Raw genomic sequence first — 19,109 nt, forward strand, 5'->3', positions numbered from 1 at the left:
TAAAGGAAATCAGTCCTGAATATTCATTGGAAGGACTGATGTTGAAGTTGAAATTTCAATACTTTGGCCACCTGATCCACTCCTTGGAAAAGACCCTGATGCTGGGAAAGATTGAAGGCAGGAGGAGAAGGGGTCAACAATGGATGAGATGGTTGGATGGCATCACCGACTGGATGGACACGAGTTTAGGCAAGCTCCAAGAGTTGGTGATGGACAGGGAAGCTTGGCGTGCTGCAGTCTGTGGAATCGCAGAGTCAGACACGACTGAGCAACTGAACTGAACTGAGAGTCTATTCATCTTCCCTCACTCTTTCCCCTCATTTAAATTCCATTGTTGTGGTTTCATAACTTTCTTTTTCTTGTGTTTGTGGGCAAACTTTTACAGCCTTAATCCTTGGGGTCGTTCTCGACTGGCCAAAGCCACTGACCTTACCAGGAACACAAGCACACAAGGGAAGCTTGCAGTCATCCCCATCCCCCTCCCCCCGACCAGCTCTGGCTGCCTCCCCTCCCCTCCACCATCACCCAATTCCCCTGGGGATGGCGGGAAAGGGGGTCTCTTTGAAAGAGCAAACAGAAGAGAACTTGTCTAGTGCAGACTCATAATTTAGAGAATCTCCATGACTCACTGGTTTATAATGTTGAAGACATGCCTGGTAAATCTGCCTTCTGTCCTTCTGAACATCGCCCCCGGACACCAGCATGCAGCTCTCTTTAGGAACCCTCAAGACTGGAGAGTGAAAGGCTTTTTCGACTATAATACAAAGAAGTATTGAATTTTCCTGAACAACAGCGAGACCTTAGCCTAGCAAGTTAATGCAATATTGATCTGAGCTGGAGTGGCTGCAGGACCCTGATCTGTCTTGTGTGTGTGCTCATTTGTGGATTTACATGATCGCAGCTCTTGGGTTCCCTACTTCCGTTACGGTGGAGCCAAAGAACAAGGTGATGAATGCCAACTTCCCCATAACAGTATAATTCAAAAATGGAATGCCTGGAGAATTTAAAAAACAGGCATCAGGCTCTCTCTGCGGGGAGAGCAGGCCTACGATGACCATTGCTTCTCAGGTGTGAAGGCAACACTGTATTTGTGCTGCTTGAGAGAGGAAATGGCAAAAGCCCATTCTTTGTATTTTTCCCACTAATCCCTCCATTAATTAGAACCCTATCTTAGAATCAGATAATTTGGCTTTCTGCCACCTTTTTATGAGGAAAAATAGGTAACCATCTACGATAAAGAGGTACTATTAAAATAAGGTATTTTTAAATAAATAAACACAAAAGGGGATCATTTTAAACAGGTACAAGATCAGCCAAGTCTATTTTTCTTAAGGTAAACCTTTTGGTGGAGAATATCTGGATTTTGCAACTTTTCCCCAGAAAAAAGAATTGGCACAATTTATGTCATTTATATTTTGGAAGGTTTATATCACTGATATTTTATATTTATATTGTTGATACTATATATTTATATTTTAGAAGGTTATTTTTAACATAAAATTCCATCTAGCTTTGATGAAGCTTATTCCTAAAATCTTAATAATAATTCCTAATAATTAGGTCACAGAGCATTTCCAGCTCTTTCCCCAGCTTGGATGGAGGGCTGGCTTCATGGGCATCCAGGTGCTGTGAGCTAGGCATTCACATTTGGCCCCATAAGTCAGCACAAGCATCTGCAGGCACACTTCGTTCATGGCTCTGAAACGATGTGTAACTTTCACCAATGACTCCAGAGCTGTTAGTTTGGAATCTATGGAGCTTCAAAGAGACTGCTAGCTGGAGAAGTGGGGTTCATGATGTGCATGTCTCAGATCTCACCTTTTGGAGTAAACTGCTTCTCTTCGAAGTCAAGTTGAATCGCTTTCAATTACTTGTCGTCTAATTCAGTGTCTATGATAAAATGCCGCATAAAATCACTTGATGGGTAAAAGGCTTCAGTGCCTTCTGGTTGTTTTTTTTGGAAAAGATATCAAAGAATAAAAGCGATTTTGCTGGCAAGGAAATCTGTGTGTTGAACTACGATGACAAACATGTTCCTTGTGCCACTGACAAAAAACCCAGGAGGACACACTCTCTCATTTTGCCTAAAAAAAGAGTGCGCTGCAAGGCTGGCATAGACAGGATGAGGTCAGGTGAACAAAAACAAATATACAATCACATTTTTCTAATTCCAAAGCCAGTTTTCTCTAGGAATAAGTCAATTCACCCAAAACATGGATGAATTGCAGGCTGACAACCCATATTGTTAATTGTTCTTTGCTTCAACTCAGTGATTTTCTAGAGCCAGAAAATTACTACTTTGGAAAACCCTTGACACTAATAACAATGCTCTCCTTTCTACATAAGTTGGTTGATTGGACCTTCTTTTCAGATGTCAATTTAAATATAAGTTCTAGAAAAGAAGGCTGCAAATTTGGGTTGTGAACAAATAAACCCATTATTAAATGTTCCAACTATTATTGCAATACTATTATAATGTTGTTTTCCTAATTATCGGATTGAATACTTGGAAATCAATCAGAGCTCTGTTTGGACAAATCTCATTACTTAATGAGGGAGTTTCAATAAAATCATCATAATCCTATTTATATGGTTAAATAAAGGAAAGAAGAGACTCAACTAATGATAACTCACCCATTTGCTCCAATGACATAAGCTTTCTCTAAACCTAGATTTTCTCTAGTGCTGTTTACTACTAAGGAACATAACTAAACTGAATGACACTGATCATTTAATGTCATTTCTAAGACAAAGGCAATCTCTTTCACATGATATTAGCTTTCGTTCACAATTTACTTAAATAGTCTTTCTTCCATCTGATAATATCATCTGACTATTTTATAGATAGTTCCAAATCTCTAACTGCATGATTTGTAAGAACTTCTAAGCTGCCCTTTCTGATCTGTGTAGAGTGTGTTCTCCAGAGAAATCTTACTATTAAACCAGACTAAACACAAGACTAGCAATGCAGCTGCAACAAATTATTTGATATTATCTCCCTCTGTTCAGAATTTGGGTGTGTATTTTTGCCATTCACCTTCTAATTCATAAGGACTGAAATGGAAAACTTTAATTTAGCTGGCCACATGGTTACTTCTCCCACCTCCTTCAAATCTAGCTCATTTTCTTCATAAGACCTAACCTGACCACCCTATTTAAAAAATTCCACCCATCTTTCTCTCTTTACCTTCGTTTTTTTCATGCCTTTATTCTATTTTTTCTTCTTTTCCTTTTTTTTGTTTATAGCACTTCTCACCTTCTAACATCCCGTGCACGTGATTCAATTGTCCGTAACATGCACTGTTTATTACCTCATTCCCTCTGATAGAATCTAAATGGGGCATCCATCTTTGCTTTGTTTGCTAAGAGATTACTACAGCACCTGGTACATGGCCGATGCTCACTGAGTATACTTTTTGAATGGACGATGAACTCAGATGATGTGAACAATGTGTACCAAGGATGTGTGCCAATCTGATTTGATTCCCCAAAGATAAAAATTCCCTAGAGAGCAGACAAGGAATCCATCTAAACTAGGAACATCCAAATGCTCTCCTCCTTCCTTTCTGAGATTTCTAAATGTGGTAGCATAGTGGGTGCATAGTTCACTGTGAAAATTTTAGCAGGGACTTAATCTCTCTGGTTCTCAGTCTCTGCATTCGCAAAATGACTGACTTGATTTAATTGATGTCTTAAGAGCTCATCTTCTGATGAGTTTATGAATTAATAACCAGTAGGCAAGTCAATGAAATGAGAAAAATACTTCAGTCAGGAAAACCATGGGTTGCTTCCCATTTTCCCATAGAAAAGGTTATGAGACCTTGCAGAGTCTTTTATGGCCTCTGTTTCCTTATCCACAAAATCAAAGCATTAGACTAGAAAATTACCAAGTCTTTTTAGGCTCAAATATTTCATCACCTCTCTGTATAAAGAAAATTGCTGTTTTTCTTCCTCTTTTGAGCTACTTTTTAAAGTGATGCATGTATATGATGCTTGTAAAAGGATCCCGGGGCCCTTCCCCTAGATCCTTCCCCTTTGGGGTGCTTTGTGCAGTGCTTACCATCGGGGAATCCATCCCAGATTTCTAGCCGGTCATAGCGACAAAACATCCCCCCCGGAGGATTCGAGTCAGGCTCCAGGTCAAAGCTTTCAAATTCCAGGATAATCTCTGACATCTTTGGTGCAAAGATAATATAGGTGCATTCTAGGCTGTTGGGATATTTTTCAGGGAATCCGGGGGACTTTATTATCCCACTAGGCATTGTATAGTTCTGGGAACATTCGGGACCTACGAGTGAAAGAAAAAAAGGAGCAGAGTGAAAATTCCACTTAAATAACCTGGGCAAAGACAGTTTATCTTTCCAATAAAAGCCCACCATTATAATCATTGTCCTAATCACTCATTACTCAGCCTTTTCACAGTGGTGATATATACGGAAAGTCGAGTTCAGATTTATTGCATTCACCTTCGTTTTCCATCTGTGTGGAGCAATTTACAAACTTCTGCTGTTGCAGAGGGGAGAAAAAATGACAAATACAAAATCATGTGGGAACAATGAATGAGTATGCTACAGAAATCTCGACAGAGCCCTCGAGAAATAATTATAGCCCCTTCAATCTTAAATCTTTAAATCTTGAGGCTGACAGCTCTTTATTGGTGAAATAGAACATTTACAAAGGCGAGGGAGAGAATCCAGTGGAGGGAATTTGGGTTTCAGATTCCTCCACCAGTGACTCAGTAATTCTGCCAGATGTGACCTTTGCCTCCTTGACAAACTAAATGTGAAAGGTAATTCGTACATGTACGCAGGGTGAGTGACTCATTCGGAATGGTGTTGACACAGGTGTGCCAGTAAAGTGTGGCTGTTAGTGGGGGCATGATAAACTGGGATGCAGATCCTGTGGCTCCAAGTCACCTGATACCAATGTTGACATCCTAACCTTCCCCAACATACAGTGCAAGAGGGTGTGTGTGTGTGTGTGTGTGTGTGTGTGTGTGTGTAATGCATATATTTATAATGCGCCATTTAAATGACGGTTCAGTGTTATCAAGACTACAAATTACGGCAATTCGTAATTTAGGTTGGTTCAGAGCATGCACACAGTTATTGCAAGTCAACCTTATGAATACATAGAGGACCACTATTTCAGTTCATGGACTCGGCAGTGAATAGGGTGCTATCCACCACACAACTGAAAATGGCCCCTCCACACAGACTATCAGACTATCCACGCCAGCCTATCAGCTCTGCCCCTTATCGCCACCACAGCCGTGGTGATTGTCCAAGAACTCTTAGGCAGTCTGGTAAACAGAGATGACTTGGCCTTTCTGAATCTCAGGATCCAATCTGGGGATGTTTGGTTAAACCATTCTTTTTGTAAAAGAATATTTACTTATTAATTTGACTGTGTTGGGTCTTAGATGCGGCACGTGGCATTTTCATCGCGTCGTGTGGGATCTCTCATTGTGGCCCGTGGACTATCGAGTTGCAATGCACAGGCTTAGCTGCTCTGCAACATGTTGGACCTTAGTTCCCCGACCATGGATCAAACCCAGGTCCCTTGCATTGCAAAGTGAATTCTTAACCATTGGACCACCAGGGAAGTCCTGGTTCAACAATTTTTCTCCAGGGCCATTGTTGCACTCATGGGGACTCTGCAAGGGCATATAAGGATTCAAGCCCAAATAGGGAAGCTTGTGGAGCTTGTTCTTAACTAAATATTCTTCCAAAGTGCCAAGTACTAAAGGCGACGTGTTTGGTATCAATACACATTAAATTTAACTAACAGATCTCTATTTTTAGTGGTGAGGGCTATAAGTTCACTCTCCACCTCGGTGCATCTGGCAGCATGTTGAGAAAACAAATCAATCTCTTTCTCCCCATGCATATATTCGCCATGGCCCTGGAGACGTAGAAGACTACTTAGTAGATGGCACAATAAACCTGGCCCGTAGAGGTCTGAGTTGAATAGATACCTCCCAAAGCCTTCTACAATGGGGCTCACTGTTCAACACAATGGCTTCAAATGATTATTCAATTCTGGTTAAAAAAATTATTACCAAGTGGCATTTTGCCATGTCAATTTCAAGTAAAGAGATTCTGGAATGTGCTGTATAATTTCTAACATGTTTCTAAGCTATTTGGTGGCATCTGAGATAACAGTAACTATGCCAATTTGTCATTAATTCAAAAGTCATTCATTCATATATAGTTAATCGGGAACCCTTTAGAATTTTATTTCCAAGATGTAGGAACAGAGACCCTGGAGACCTTCAACCTCCTCCCCAGGTCTTTGGCTGGCAAAGCAAACAGCAGAGTTTAATGCAGTTTCCAATATTTTCCCCTTCTTCAAAAGATAAAATTGTACAGTTGAGGTTAAGATTTAATGGAAAAAAAAAATGGAATTAAGGGCGATCTTTCAAAATTAAATAAATTCCAATGCTTTCATGTATATCCTTGTCATGTCAGATTCCTTTGGAAGCTGGCCCAGGTTTTCTCAGGTATTTTGACAAAGGTTGGGGACGTTCTCAGAGAAGGCAGTGGCACCCCACTCCAGTACTCTTGCCTGGAAAATCCCATGGATGGAGGACACTTTCATGCATTGGAGAAGGAAATGGCAATCCACTCCAGTGTTCTTGCCTGGAGAATCCCAGGGACGGGGGAGCCTGGTGGGCTGCCGTCTATGGGGTTGCATAGAGTCGGACACGACTGATGTGACTTAGCAGCAGCAGCAGGGGACATTCTGGGCTTCCCAGGTGGCACCAGTGGTAAAGAACCTGCCTGCAAATACAGGAGATGTAAAAGACGTGGGTTTGATCCCTGGGCTGGGAAGATCCCCTGGAGGACGGCAAGGCAACCCACTTCAGTGTTCTTGCCTGGAGAATCCCATGGACAGAGGAGCCTGGCACGCTACGGTCCATAAGGTTGCAAAGAGTTGGACACAACTTGGCACGCATGCATGGGGACATTCCACGGGGAAGTGGAAGCAAGCTGGATGGAGCACCAAGAGATATGAGTTCCACCGCCTTGCCAACCTGCTGTGTAGCCTTGGTGACCTCGTAATCCTCCTGATCCTCAGATTCTGTGCATCACACATGAGAGTGGGCTTTAGGATTGGAAAATAAAGCCTTTCAAACTCAAAGCTGCTTCTGTAATTTCTTACTTTCTCCATTAGACATCAGAATTTGTTTTAATGGGTTCCTTATTCTTTATTGTACAAGCTTGCCACAGTTGAGGGAGCACTTCCCCCAATGGATGATGGCAGGAGAGGGCTGAGGGATCCCGGGGTAAACACACAAGTCACAAACAGGACTGAGGGTGAGTAGCCAGGGTGCCCAGGAGGGTGTGAGCTGCTGGGTAAGGGATGCTCACACAGCAGTGGCACCCGGTGACACCACACTTTCCCCATTATTTGTAAGAATGAGAGCATCCAGTGGAGCCACAGGCATCCCACATTTCGTTGTTAAGAACCATCAGGATGGATAAGGATGATAGCTAAGATATCCCCTTTGGAATTATACTTAAATGTAGACTCTTAATTAAATAACATATGAAGTCACCAATCCTGCTCTCAATAAATGCCATCCCTTCCCTGACTGAGACTCATAGGAAATGGTATAGCTTCTTCCAGCATCTGGGCCTGGAGGACAGGGGAAGGACAGGGGAAAGGTGGGAGGTGGGCAGGCTGGGGTTTCCTCAAGAAATTCTGTAGCTGAATGGGAATCATTTTAGGGCTGATGGCCCAAGGTTTCAGTATCCATGAAGAGGAGGGGTGTGGGTACCCAAGGAGAGAACTAGGGTGTCCTGGGGGCTCCAGGAGGCATAGGGAGAGGTGGGCACTACCCCCTGCCACCCAGTGGGCAAAAATGGTTGTCTAGAAATGTAGCCTTAGGGATGCAAAAATGGCCCTGTAACCTACTGCCAGAAATCCTCAAGATTTCTCATCCTCATCCAACAGGTGAACGAATAATGCCTTGGTTCCAATTATGATTAGTCTAATTTATGTGTTTTGAAGAAATCTGAAATTGCTGCAGCCTGAAAGAAGTGCTATGTTTTTCAAAGAACAGAAGTTCTATAATACTTATCATGAAATTACTTTCAAGAAAAGAATGTCTGTGAACCTATGTGAGTGTGAATGTATCCTACTAGTTTATGACTTTCAATGGAGTATCTGTAAGAACTATAGTGTGTGCAACAAGGGAGAAAGATGTTTTCTTTTTTAGGTGGTACTAATTTAGTTGGGAAATGAGACACATATATGTGATAAAACTTGAAAATATTTAGGAAAAACATCCTGGTTAGTGAAATACAGTTGTGTTTGTGTATATATACACACAGTATCTATAAGCATATATTTGTGCTGTGCGATAGGGGGCAAGCTGGGTAAGTGTAGGAAATGAAAAGTACATTAATTAAGAATAATAAACTTGGAGCCAGGTTTCCATGGAGGTTAAGAGGCTTAAGCCAGAAGAGAGAGAGAGTGCTGTACAATTTGGAGGGACCAGCTTCATTGCAACAGTTAGTGTGTATGGCACACAACTTCTGGGACATGCTCTGCTATGTGTTTTCATTTCAACCCATCTTCACAAAGAGCCAGTGCTAGATACAGTTATCCATTTTTCAGATGAGGAATCCAAGGCTCTGAACATTCACACAGATGGGCAGCGGCCGAATCAAAATTCATGTGCAGATCTGCTGGGCCTCACCCAGCGCACCCACCAACCTGGGGCAGGAAGATAGGCTGTGAGTTCATGCAAGTGAAGCCAGGAAGGTTGGGAGCAGCTGATGTCAAGACCTGAGCATGACCTCAGAGAACACGGAGGCGTCACCTGACAGGTGACAAATACCCGTCATAGGCATTCTGGGGATAGCAGTCTGATGACTGTTTGAGAGGCTATGTGTAGGATTAGAAAGCACGGGGATAACCGTTAGACAGTTCAATTTGTTCAATGGCAGAGGATGTGGAAAGAAAGCTGTGACACTCTCTTTTTAATTGAGCTATAGTTGATTTATAAGATTATATAAGGTTCAGGTGTACAGTCTGGTGATTCGGAATTTCTGAAGCCGTGACTCTCTGAGACTTTTGAACAAAAATCCAAAAGAACCAGCAGCTATATTGGATGTAGAAGAAAATAAGGCTTCAAGTCTCAAGAATGGCATTGGGCAGTGAGGAAAGAGGGGAAATCCCAGTGCATCTGAGACTAACAGAAATTTGAGGGCTGAGCTCATCTGAAAGGAAGCAGAATTCTTAATGACTTAGGGAGGATCTTGCTATTTCTGCACCCACCACCTTCAGATCTTTGAGAAACACTGACAATGAAACGCTGTTCTTACCTCTTTTTCTGACACTTTCTTTGATGCTGTCAGGTGCAGGTAAGCAAGCAATTGGGTATGTTTGTGCGTGCGTGTACCTATGCTTACGTGGATTTACACAGGTCAAACAGCTTTCAACACAAGGAAATACATACGTAGTCATGTGAGCCCACTGAGATCCTACGTCTGCTGTTATTTATACTAAAAGCTTTCTAAGCATGTACTCAGATGAATTTCTGAAGAAAGTTCTCTCCATCTATCCATATTTATATGGGATAGTACCAGAGTTCTTTGAAATTTAAAGATATTGTGCCAATGCCCCCAGAAACGCTTAAAGTCCTTTTTTGTTATTCTCGGTGGTCACTGACCCACAAGACCTTAGGCTTTCGAATTTGGTGTGGTTAGATTTTTTTCTATTAAATAAGCTCTTTTTCATATATTCCAGGACAATACATTTAAATCTGGCACCTCTGTCCCTGGAGGGTCTCCCACACATTAATGTCAACTTAAAAGGGAAGGCGGGACTGAATTCATAGCAGGAATCTACAGGCTGCTGTGGAAAACAGTGACATCCAAATAAAGGTACAATTTTTATTAACTGGCTGACATGTGAGTTTAATTCCTCAAACCTGGGAGACGATACAGGCTCAGATTCTATCCTGTCCCAATATATACCACTGTGACAGAAGATGGTTGTGCTTTAGTCACTGAGCCATGTCCAACTCTTATGACTCCATTGACTGCAGCCCGCCAGGCTCTTTTGTCCATGGGATTCTCCAGGCAAGTATACTGGAGTGGGTTGCCATTTCCTTCTCCAGGAGATCTTCCCAACCCAGGGGTTGAACCCAGGTCTCTCACATTGCAGGCAGATTCTCTATTATCTTACCACTGAGCCACGAGGGAAGCCCTGAGAGAAGATTAGTAAGTGATTATTTTGGAGGGGGCAAGTGGATAATTAATTCTGAAGGGGAATGTCATTTAAAACATTATGATTTTGTTTTCTCCAAGAAGTTCTTGCCCTAACCATGTTTCTGTTAATGGAAAGCTTCTTCCTCCAAAAGTTTTTAAAACTCTAAGGCTAGTGGACTACTGCTTGGATTTTCCTGGGAGCGACCAGTTTTGAATTTTGCAATAAAATAAAGGGAACAGGAAGTATTGAGCTGGCCAAAAAGTTCATTCGCATTTTTTCCATACCATCGTACAGAAAAACCTGAACGAAATTTTTGGCCAGCCCAATACATCATTTTCAGGTAAGAGGGACTCACGCATTTTTTAATGAAAGAAATAAAACTTTAAGAGTAGATCCAAGTTATTTCTGAAGAAGAAAGAAAAGAACAAATGTTCTTAAAGGAGCTTTAAAAGGAGTATATACTTTAAAAACACTGGTCAGTATATTAGAATGATGAAATTCTGATTCCTAAAATACATTTAAATAGCTTTTTAAACATACTTCCTCCATACAGTGGGTAACTTTTCCTTTGTGAAAATGTGTATTTTCAACATTTTTTGTAAGGGGAATATCTGACTTTTTACCAAAAGATTAGAAACATTACTCCTGGTCTTTCTTTCCACTTTTGTCTTTCACGAGATCAAGTGAGGTTCGTGACCACTCAGTCACACTTGGTCTGTAAGTCACTTACCTTTCTTGAAAATTTCATAACGTATGGAAAATCCTGCCCCGTGTGTCTCATAGTCAGAGACAAATTTGATAAAGAGAAATGGCCCTGAGGACACGAAAGAAGAAGGGGCGATCTTTCCACAGAACTTTCCCAACACACGTCCACTTTCGTTTTCTCCATCGATGACTTCCACATAGTCATACCTGAGACAAAGGCGGAAGGAAACATCAGGTTAGGGAGAGAAGTCCTTTTAATTTCAATCATTTAGAAGCCAGCATTCTCCACCATGGTCTGTCAGGAGAAAAAATAAGTGCTATCTGCATTCACTGCTGGATTTCACAGAGAGGGGAAAAAAAAGTCTAGCAAAATGAAATAATTAAAATGGGCTACATCATGTCCGTGCACATCATCTGGTAACGCAGAACTGTTAAGAATAATGGTGTCCATTATACTTGCAGACAATGTCAGTTAAAGTAACCAATTAACAAGAAAAAGGAAAATCTCATGAGTACAATTCTCTATTATTAAGTTGTGTTCCTTTGTCTGGGGTTGGGGAGGGGGTGTCAATACATAATGCTATGCATTCTTTTCAAACTGTGAAGTTCTTTTATGAATTCAAAATGTCTCCTTGGCTGGAGCTCTCTATGAATAATACTTTGATTTCTGTGAGCGACCCTCTAAACATATGGCCACAGAATAATAAACAGATTCTTTACTATTTAACTCAATTCCACCAAACTCCAGGCTTCGCAGGAAAAAAACCTCTCTCAGTATCCACTGTGGTCAAAACAAAGATTTTCTTCCCCTAAAACTACAACTTGAACTGTAGAACATAATCTCTACAAGGAAAAAAGTTTATTTAAAATTCAGAAGTAAGTGTTTACTACCAGCCTGAATCTTTAAAGGAATGCTGTCATTGGAAAAGAAAATATGATAGACTTGGAATCATCAAAGTGCTATGATTTTTAAAAATTCAGGCTTAATGATAATACACTGAGATAATGATAAAGGGAGTAGTAATAAAATACTAGCCTAAAGAATGCCCTGAGATAATGCATATGCTTGGATAAACCTTCTTCATCTCTAAAATATGGAAATCCATTTCCAGTAAAGTAGCATCTCCTAGGAAAACAGGAATATTTTTGTTTGTTTGGCATTATCTATTTCTTAGTGTCTTGCTCTTCCTTTTCTTTTTATTATTTATTTGCCAAGTCACCTAGGAGTCAGATAACCAGATAATCTCATTTGGATTCCATATTTCTTCTAGAACTGACATGAAGACATTACAATCCACTCATTTCAAACCTGCATTTCTCTGTTGAACTTGATTCAAAAGTCCTGGGATATATTCATTTCAGGGATGGCTAAAATATGGCAGTAACATAAACTGCATCTGGCAATTTAAAAGAGATCAAAGTGCGGGAAATCTTCATGATGACCAATGTCATCCTTAGCAATCCTTTTCAAACTGTCCAGGACACATGACTTATGTTTATGTAAAGTCTCATGAGACAACTGCAAAGATGCTATCACGAGTCCAAGTGGATAGCTTAAGGCTCTCTCAATTAAAAATGACATTACCTCATCAGTTAAGACTGTGTGCCAGGCTTGTGTATATCAAGAAGAAAATAAAGCTGACAGTGATGGAATGAAGTATTAACATATGTGAATTATTGTATTAACTGCATTTCCCTTGCTGCATCTGCTGATTGCAAGAGCAATCACTGGCCAGTGAGCATCACTGTCCTCTGAAAAACTATGGAGCCACACAGAGGAACTGTTTGTTTCTCTATACATTGGGAGATGCTTGGCATGCTCAGACAAAGGAGGAGGAGGAGGAGGAGAACTGGAGGATGAGGAGGAGGAAGAAGACGGTGTTATGTTCAAAATCCTCAGTGGCTTTTTATAGTCAACCGAGGGCCACTGGAAAGAACCTCGCCTCTGTACTCCTGAAAGCCTCACGAGCTGGCATTTATGCAGTAATTCCTTTTATCTCTGCAGCTTCATTGACTAGGCAGGTCTGCGCAGTTTACCCCACACTCGCTTATAATTTAACTGTGATTTGAGAGGCTGGCTGTGTTTGGCCTGGCGACCGTGCGTCCAGCGCTGCTCTATAGGCTTTTTACTTGCATCCCGACATGGTCTGAATACTAAGTGGCCACATCCTAGTCCATTTTGCCTTCCAGACACAAATCAGAGAGGTGGGTCAGCCATTCTGAGGACTAAAGGGCATTTCTGCAGAGACCTCTCTCCCAGGTATGAGAGAACTCAGCTATTAGACTGCTGGGGATGTATAACGGGAGGAAGCTAGTCTTTTAATCCACATTATCTGCTAGTGGTAAATTCTAAGCTCTCCTCTTGGCAACAGTAAAAGCTATTTTTAAAAGGGGCAGAGGGACTAGACGTTCTACCCAGCAAGAGATAAGTCACTGCATCTTAAGTGCCAATTTTAGGCAATGGGATTTTTCAGGGACACAATAGTTGCATTTATATGCCAGGATGCTGCTATCATTTTAGCACTTTCCTTCCCGGTACCATCCGACAGGCGCCCCCAAATGTATCACAGAGAGCGGTTCATGTAAATATTCAGGAGGGTGTACGCGTACAAATTGCAAAGGGTGATACTGCCAAGGAAGTTAAAAAAGCAGCCAGCCTCTCCCTCTGAAGTTGAGACCAGTTCCACTCCATAAGTTTCTCGCTGGCAAATGTGATGCCAGGAACGCAGCTGGTGTGTCAGCATCCCTCCCCAGAGACTTAATGTGTCACCACAGTAACGCACCCAGCCTGCATTGGCCTGAGGCCCAGGATCCTGAGTTTGCAAATTTTGGTCCCCCAGCCGGCTGCACTGCTCTGTTACTGCTGCTGGCGTGGCAAGCACTGCGTTCCTTGCGATGCTATCATCCTCGGTCCTGAAACCAGAGACCTGCACAGGTGAGCCTGGAGGCACCTGTCTGACTTGCATTCTGGACCCACAAGCTTGGGCTCAGGAGGAGAGTTGGGGATGGTGTCTTGGGACTCATTCAGAGAAGCTAGTGGAGGGTTCATGGACTTCCCAGGCGGCGCTAGTGGTAAAGAACCTGCCTGCCAATGCAGGAGACATAAGAGACTCGGGTTCGATCCCTGGGTCGGGAAGATGTCCTGGAGGAGGCCATGGCAACCGACTCCAGTATTCTTGCCTGGAGAATCCCCATGGACAGAGGCGCCTGGCTGGCTACAGTTCAGAGAGTCACAAAGAGTTGGACACCACTGAAGAGATGTAGCACACGGATGAGGGTTCACAAAGTTAACCCATCTGTTTCTTTGGAGTCCTGCTCCAGAAAAAGAATGTTCCAGGTGACATGGAGGCTGCATCTGGGTCCACAGTGTACCACCCACCTGTGCAGGAAAGCCCTTCCTCAGACATCACCGCCCCACATTTCATCATAGGAATGCCAGCATCTTATGGATTTGGCCATCTCTTAAAAAAAAATTGTCTTTTAAAAAAATTTTGGCTGTACTGCAAGGTTTGTGGGATCTTAGTTCTCTGACCATGGATCAAATCCAGACCCCTGCACTGGACTTGCAGAGTCCTAACCACTGGATTGTCAGGGAATTCCCCCATCTTTCTTCTTAAACCTTCTACCTTAAAGCTTTCACTTCCAGCACGAATAATGGTAAAGCAGCCAACCTTTACTGGGAATAAAGCAAAGCTCTCTCTGCTTAACCTTCTTACAATTAAAAACATTTCCCCAAGGTTTCCTTTTTCAGGTGTGAAGGCTTGGCCGGGGCGGTGGTGGGGTGGGGGCTCTTCTCATGAGTGTTCCTGGCTTTAAGCCCAGGCTTCTTAAGTCCCAGGCATCTTGTTGACATATCTCCAACCCTCACCCTACCTGGGTATATGTGGGTGGTAAAAACATTTTGAATCCTAATAGTAATCACGAGTTAGGTTTCCCATAAGAGTGATAAAAGAATAAAGATTTCCTTCTAAGAATTCTTGAAAGGATTACTCAGAGATTATTATTATTATTATTTTCTTCTGGAAAGTTTAAATTATGGTTTTAGGAAAATGGCCAAGGAAGGGGAAAAGAGATGGGAAAATGAGAAATGTCTTCAGTGTGGTTTGGGAGGCTTTCTAGGTATGCAGTGCTGAATAGACAAATAGCACACTTTACTTAAGTCGGGTTTTCTCCTCTGAGTGCAAATGACCCCTGACTCTATGGTGGGGCCCGTTAATGGTTAAAAAAAAAAAAAAAAAACAATTAATCCTCTGTAGGGTGTTGTCTGTATGGGGAGCTACTGTACCAACCCCCCTCACAGCTTCTGGACATTCTCAAGTTGTTGAGAAGGGGGATTTTAGGTAATGGTGTCTTTTTAATCTCCTTCCAAAAGGATCTTCCCCCGCGTGCATACCTACGTTAATAATGGAGAGATTCGATACCTGACATCATAAACCAGAGTGAGAAATGATGCTGGCTACAATAATTTTCACCTGCAAAAATGTGTTTCTTTGGATCTTTGGTCTATTTTACACGAGGCATTAATAGCCATCCCAACTGAGCAAGCTGTAAACGATTACTGTGCTGCTGCCCAAGAATTACCTTCCCTATTCCCCAGAAGAGAACAGATTTTTTTTTTCTTAAGAGTATTAGAAAGAGGACAGGGATATAAAAATATACAGTGATGGAGCTAGGAGGGGCCAATTAGTTTTCGTCTGTGTTTCTGAGCGATTTTACACGATCCACCTCTTAACTGTTCTGGCTTCCTTGCAATGTTCTAATCAAGGGAAATATAAGAAAAGCCTTATAAGGCTCACAATCTTTTCTGTTGTAAAGGACTCTTTAGAAATCTATTCAAAAGAAATAAACTGGAATCATGTCAAATATGTATGCAAAAAGTATTGCCTGAAGCTTTATAATAATGGGGAAAATGGAAATAAGGCAGATAGAAAGGAAGGAAGAAGGAACTTACATACATTCATATGGAGGAATACTATGCAGCTATTCAAAAGAATGTTCAACAAAAGTGTCTTATAATAAAGGAAAAATGCTTATGATAAATAAGTGAAAAATCAGAACATAAAACTCTATCCACAAGATATCCTCTACTTTTATTTGTATGAAGTAAAAGAACAGGAAGGAATGAAAGGTGTTAACAAGTGTTTATCTCTGGGTGGTGAGATTATTTCTCTATTATTATTTCTGTATCTTTCAAAATTTTTATAATGAACAAGTGTTCCTTTGTCATCAGATAAAGTTATTTTGAAAAGCATTAATATCTATGCATAAAGTATCAAATCAACACCTTGCGATGCAGCTAACAACCCTGTTTATTGGTCAGAAAACAGTACCTTCAATGATGCTTTATTTGGAAATAAATCAAAGGCTTTGCCTTTTGCTTTTAAAACAACAGGATCAATGAAACTCCCTGTATTTGGCAGGGCAGGGGTGGGGAGGCAGTATTAGAAAGTTAAAATGAACCAGATTGGATTTCATACTTTCTGAAATGCTGGAAGTAATACTTTTTCACTGTTGTGTGTTTATGTGGATTTGCATGACGTTTTAGACTGCTGACATTGTCTGCATTTTTTCCCAGTTGGAGGTGGCTGCCTGTGAGACATTGGAGTAGCAGGTTAGGATTTGAGTCGCATTTCTGTTGCCCCACCATCAAGTTCCTTCACTGATCTTATCACCCAAACTCATGTTCCAGCTATGAGGAGACTAAGGGTTTACTGTCTACTGAACTCTGAGGTAAGCACAAGTGCCAGGGTGCAGGTGTGACCGCTGGCCGGCCTGGTCTATGCCACAGAACCACGAAGAGCCAGGAGCTAAAAGACCAGGCAGCTTTGCTCACTGGCTGCTGCATGTACTTCAGCCAAACCATCTCTCTCTAGTAACCTACTCCATTGATGGTAAATGGGATATTAAACATCTTACTTCTCTTGAATCAACAAATTGCTACAAACACTGTCTTTTGTTCAGCATCATTGTCCTCCTCAAAGGCCCACACAGTGTTACTATCGTTACTTGTTCATAGGTCTCCAGATCATTCTCCTCCAGGAAGTTCCAATGCCACAGAGTCCACCTGACACCTTTCCTGTGTGGCTCCTTTGATTAAAGCTCAGTAAAGATTTCCATATGCATCATAGTCAGATAGCCTCTTCTCAAATAAACAGAATACAGTGAAACTCACAAAGCTTGATCTCACATGTTAACATTTTCATTTTTAAGCTTTTGTAATGCCTCAGGGCCGTGATAATGAATATCAGTAATTTTATTGCATCCATAGAAAATGGATGATTAATAGGTTAGGTAATAGTATAACAATATGTATAAAAGTGAACAGTCCCAGGAAATGAGGTTATTACAAAACTGAAGAAGGAAAATCTTTAAAGAAAATCTTTTACTGGAGTAAAAAGAAATATTAAATGGTTTTCACTGCAGTAATACAAAGGGCTAATCAAAGGGAGTTAGATGGAGAAGACTCTTCAGAGTCCCTTGGACTGCAGGGAGATCCAACCAGTCCATCCTAAAGGAGATCAGTCCTGGGTGCTCATTGGAAGGACTGATGTTGAAGCTGAGACTCCAATACTTTGGCCACCTGATTCGAAGAGCTGACTCATTTGAAAAGACCCTGATGCTGGGAAAGATTGAGGGCAGGAAGAGAAGGGGACGACAGAGGATGAGACGGTTGGGTGGCATCATCGATTCAATGGACGTGAGTTTGGGTAGACTCTAAGAGCTGGTGATGGACAGGGAGGCCTGGCATGCTGTGGTTCACGGGGTCACAAAGAGTCGGACACGACTAAGTGACTGAACTGAACTGAATCAAAGGGAGTGGGTCATGGCTTGTTAAGACCAACTAGCAAAAGAGAGAAATTGTGATAATAAACATTCCGCCGGTAGCAGAGAGTTTCCTGCTGCTGTGTAATAAGTCACTCCAGACATAGGGGCTTAAAACAGCACACATTTATTAGCTCAGGTCAAAGGCTTCCCGGGTGGTGCTAGTGGTAAAGAACCTGCCTGTCAGTGCAGGAGATGCCGGAGACAAGGGTTCCATCCCTGGTTTGGGAAGGTCCCCGAGAGGAGGGCATGGGAACTCACTCCACTATTCTTGCCTGGAGAATCCCATTGACAGAGGAGCCTGGCGGGCTATGGTCCATGAGGTCACAAAGAGTCAGAGATGACTGAAGCTACTCAGCATGCAGGCATACACTGGCCTGGCTAGGGTTTCGACTCAGTGTATCATAAGACGGAAGACAGAAGTCAAGTGTCCACAGGGCTACGTTCTCATCTGAGTTCTGTGTCTTCATTACAGTTCATATTGCTGTGGCAGTTTCCTGCAGTTAGGGAACTACAGTCCCCATCTCCTTGCTCGCTGCCAGCTGGGGGCTGCTCTCAGATCCCAGGGGCCACCCGCCTTCCTTGCTACACTGCTCTCTCCAGCTTCAAAGCCAGCAACAGAGATGTTCCCTCACACTGGATTCTTCCTATGCTTCAAAACCCCTCAAGAAAAGATGGGTCCTTAGTGAGCATTCACCTGATTAGGCCAGGCTCACCCAGGATAGCCTCCCTTTCTCAAGGTCATCTGATCTGGCAACATAATTAAATCTGCAGAATCCCTGTACAGCAGCACCTAGATTAACAGATGATTAACTAGAAGAAGCTGTGTGTAACCAGGCTTGAGGATTCTATCCAGACCCAGCTCTGGATGGATACATGAAGCTTGGAAGCTGCAGTACAAACTCAAGCAGTGGGGATGGTCCATGTACATCCCCTGAAAGGGTAAAGGCTAGTAAGATCCAGGGTAAGACAAAGGGCAGGGGTGCGGGACTGCAGCAAGGCTGGAAGCTAAAGTCTCAAAGGGGACAATAGGGCAGAGGTTCCACCTGCTGGTTCTCGGGCCGCACTGGCTGTTGGTTTGGGAGCCCTGAGCCCATGGTCCTCAATCACAGAAAGGAAAGCAGGTTTCTGGAGCGAGCCGTGTGCTTCTGATTGAAGCAAAAACAGACACTGCAAAATTGTCCAACACATATGTCTAGAGACAGAAGAGTGATAATAGCTTAATCCAAAAATAAATATATAAAAGAACTCAAGACATGGTGTAAAAGAATGGTCAAAATATATATAATTTTAACAGAAAATGTTTGGAGTTTGAATTTCTCATTTCTGTGGGATCTCACTTTATAATTAAGATTTAT

The 19,109-nt window shown here is 42.1% G+C and overlaps 1 protein-coding gene across 4 annotated transcripts in view; it reads right to left on the minus strand.

Moving 5' to 3' along the window:
• The window catches only part of NRP1 (neuropilin 1), a 147,645-nt gene that overhangs the window by 78,514 nt on the left and 50,022 nt on the right, over positions 1-19,109 (minus strand). For all 4 annotated transcript variants that reach the window (XM_027560012.1, XM_027560014.1, XM_027560013.1 and 1 more), the window contains 2 exons: positions 10,955-11,136; positions 4,061-4,288 (listed from right to left, as the gene is read on the minus strand). In XM_027560012.1, the coding sequence (XP_027415813.1) occupies positions 4,061-4,288; positions 10,955-11,136 (410 nt within the window). The remainder of the gene's footprint in view (positions 1-4,060; positions 4,289-10,954; positions 11,137-19,109) is intronic.

The sequence above is a fragment of the Bos indicus x Bos taurus genome, chromosome 13, assembly GCF_003369695.1.
Source record: "Bos indicus x Bos taurus breed Angus x Brahman F1 hybrid chromosome 13, Bos_hybrid_MaternalHap_v2.0, whole genome shotgun sequence".
Taxonomy (NCBI): Eukaryota; Metazoa; Chordata; class Mammalia; order Artiodactyla; family Bovidae; genus Bos; species Bos indicus x Bos taurus.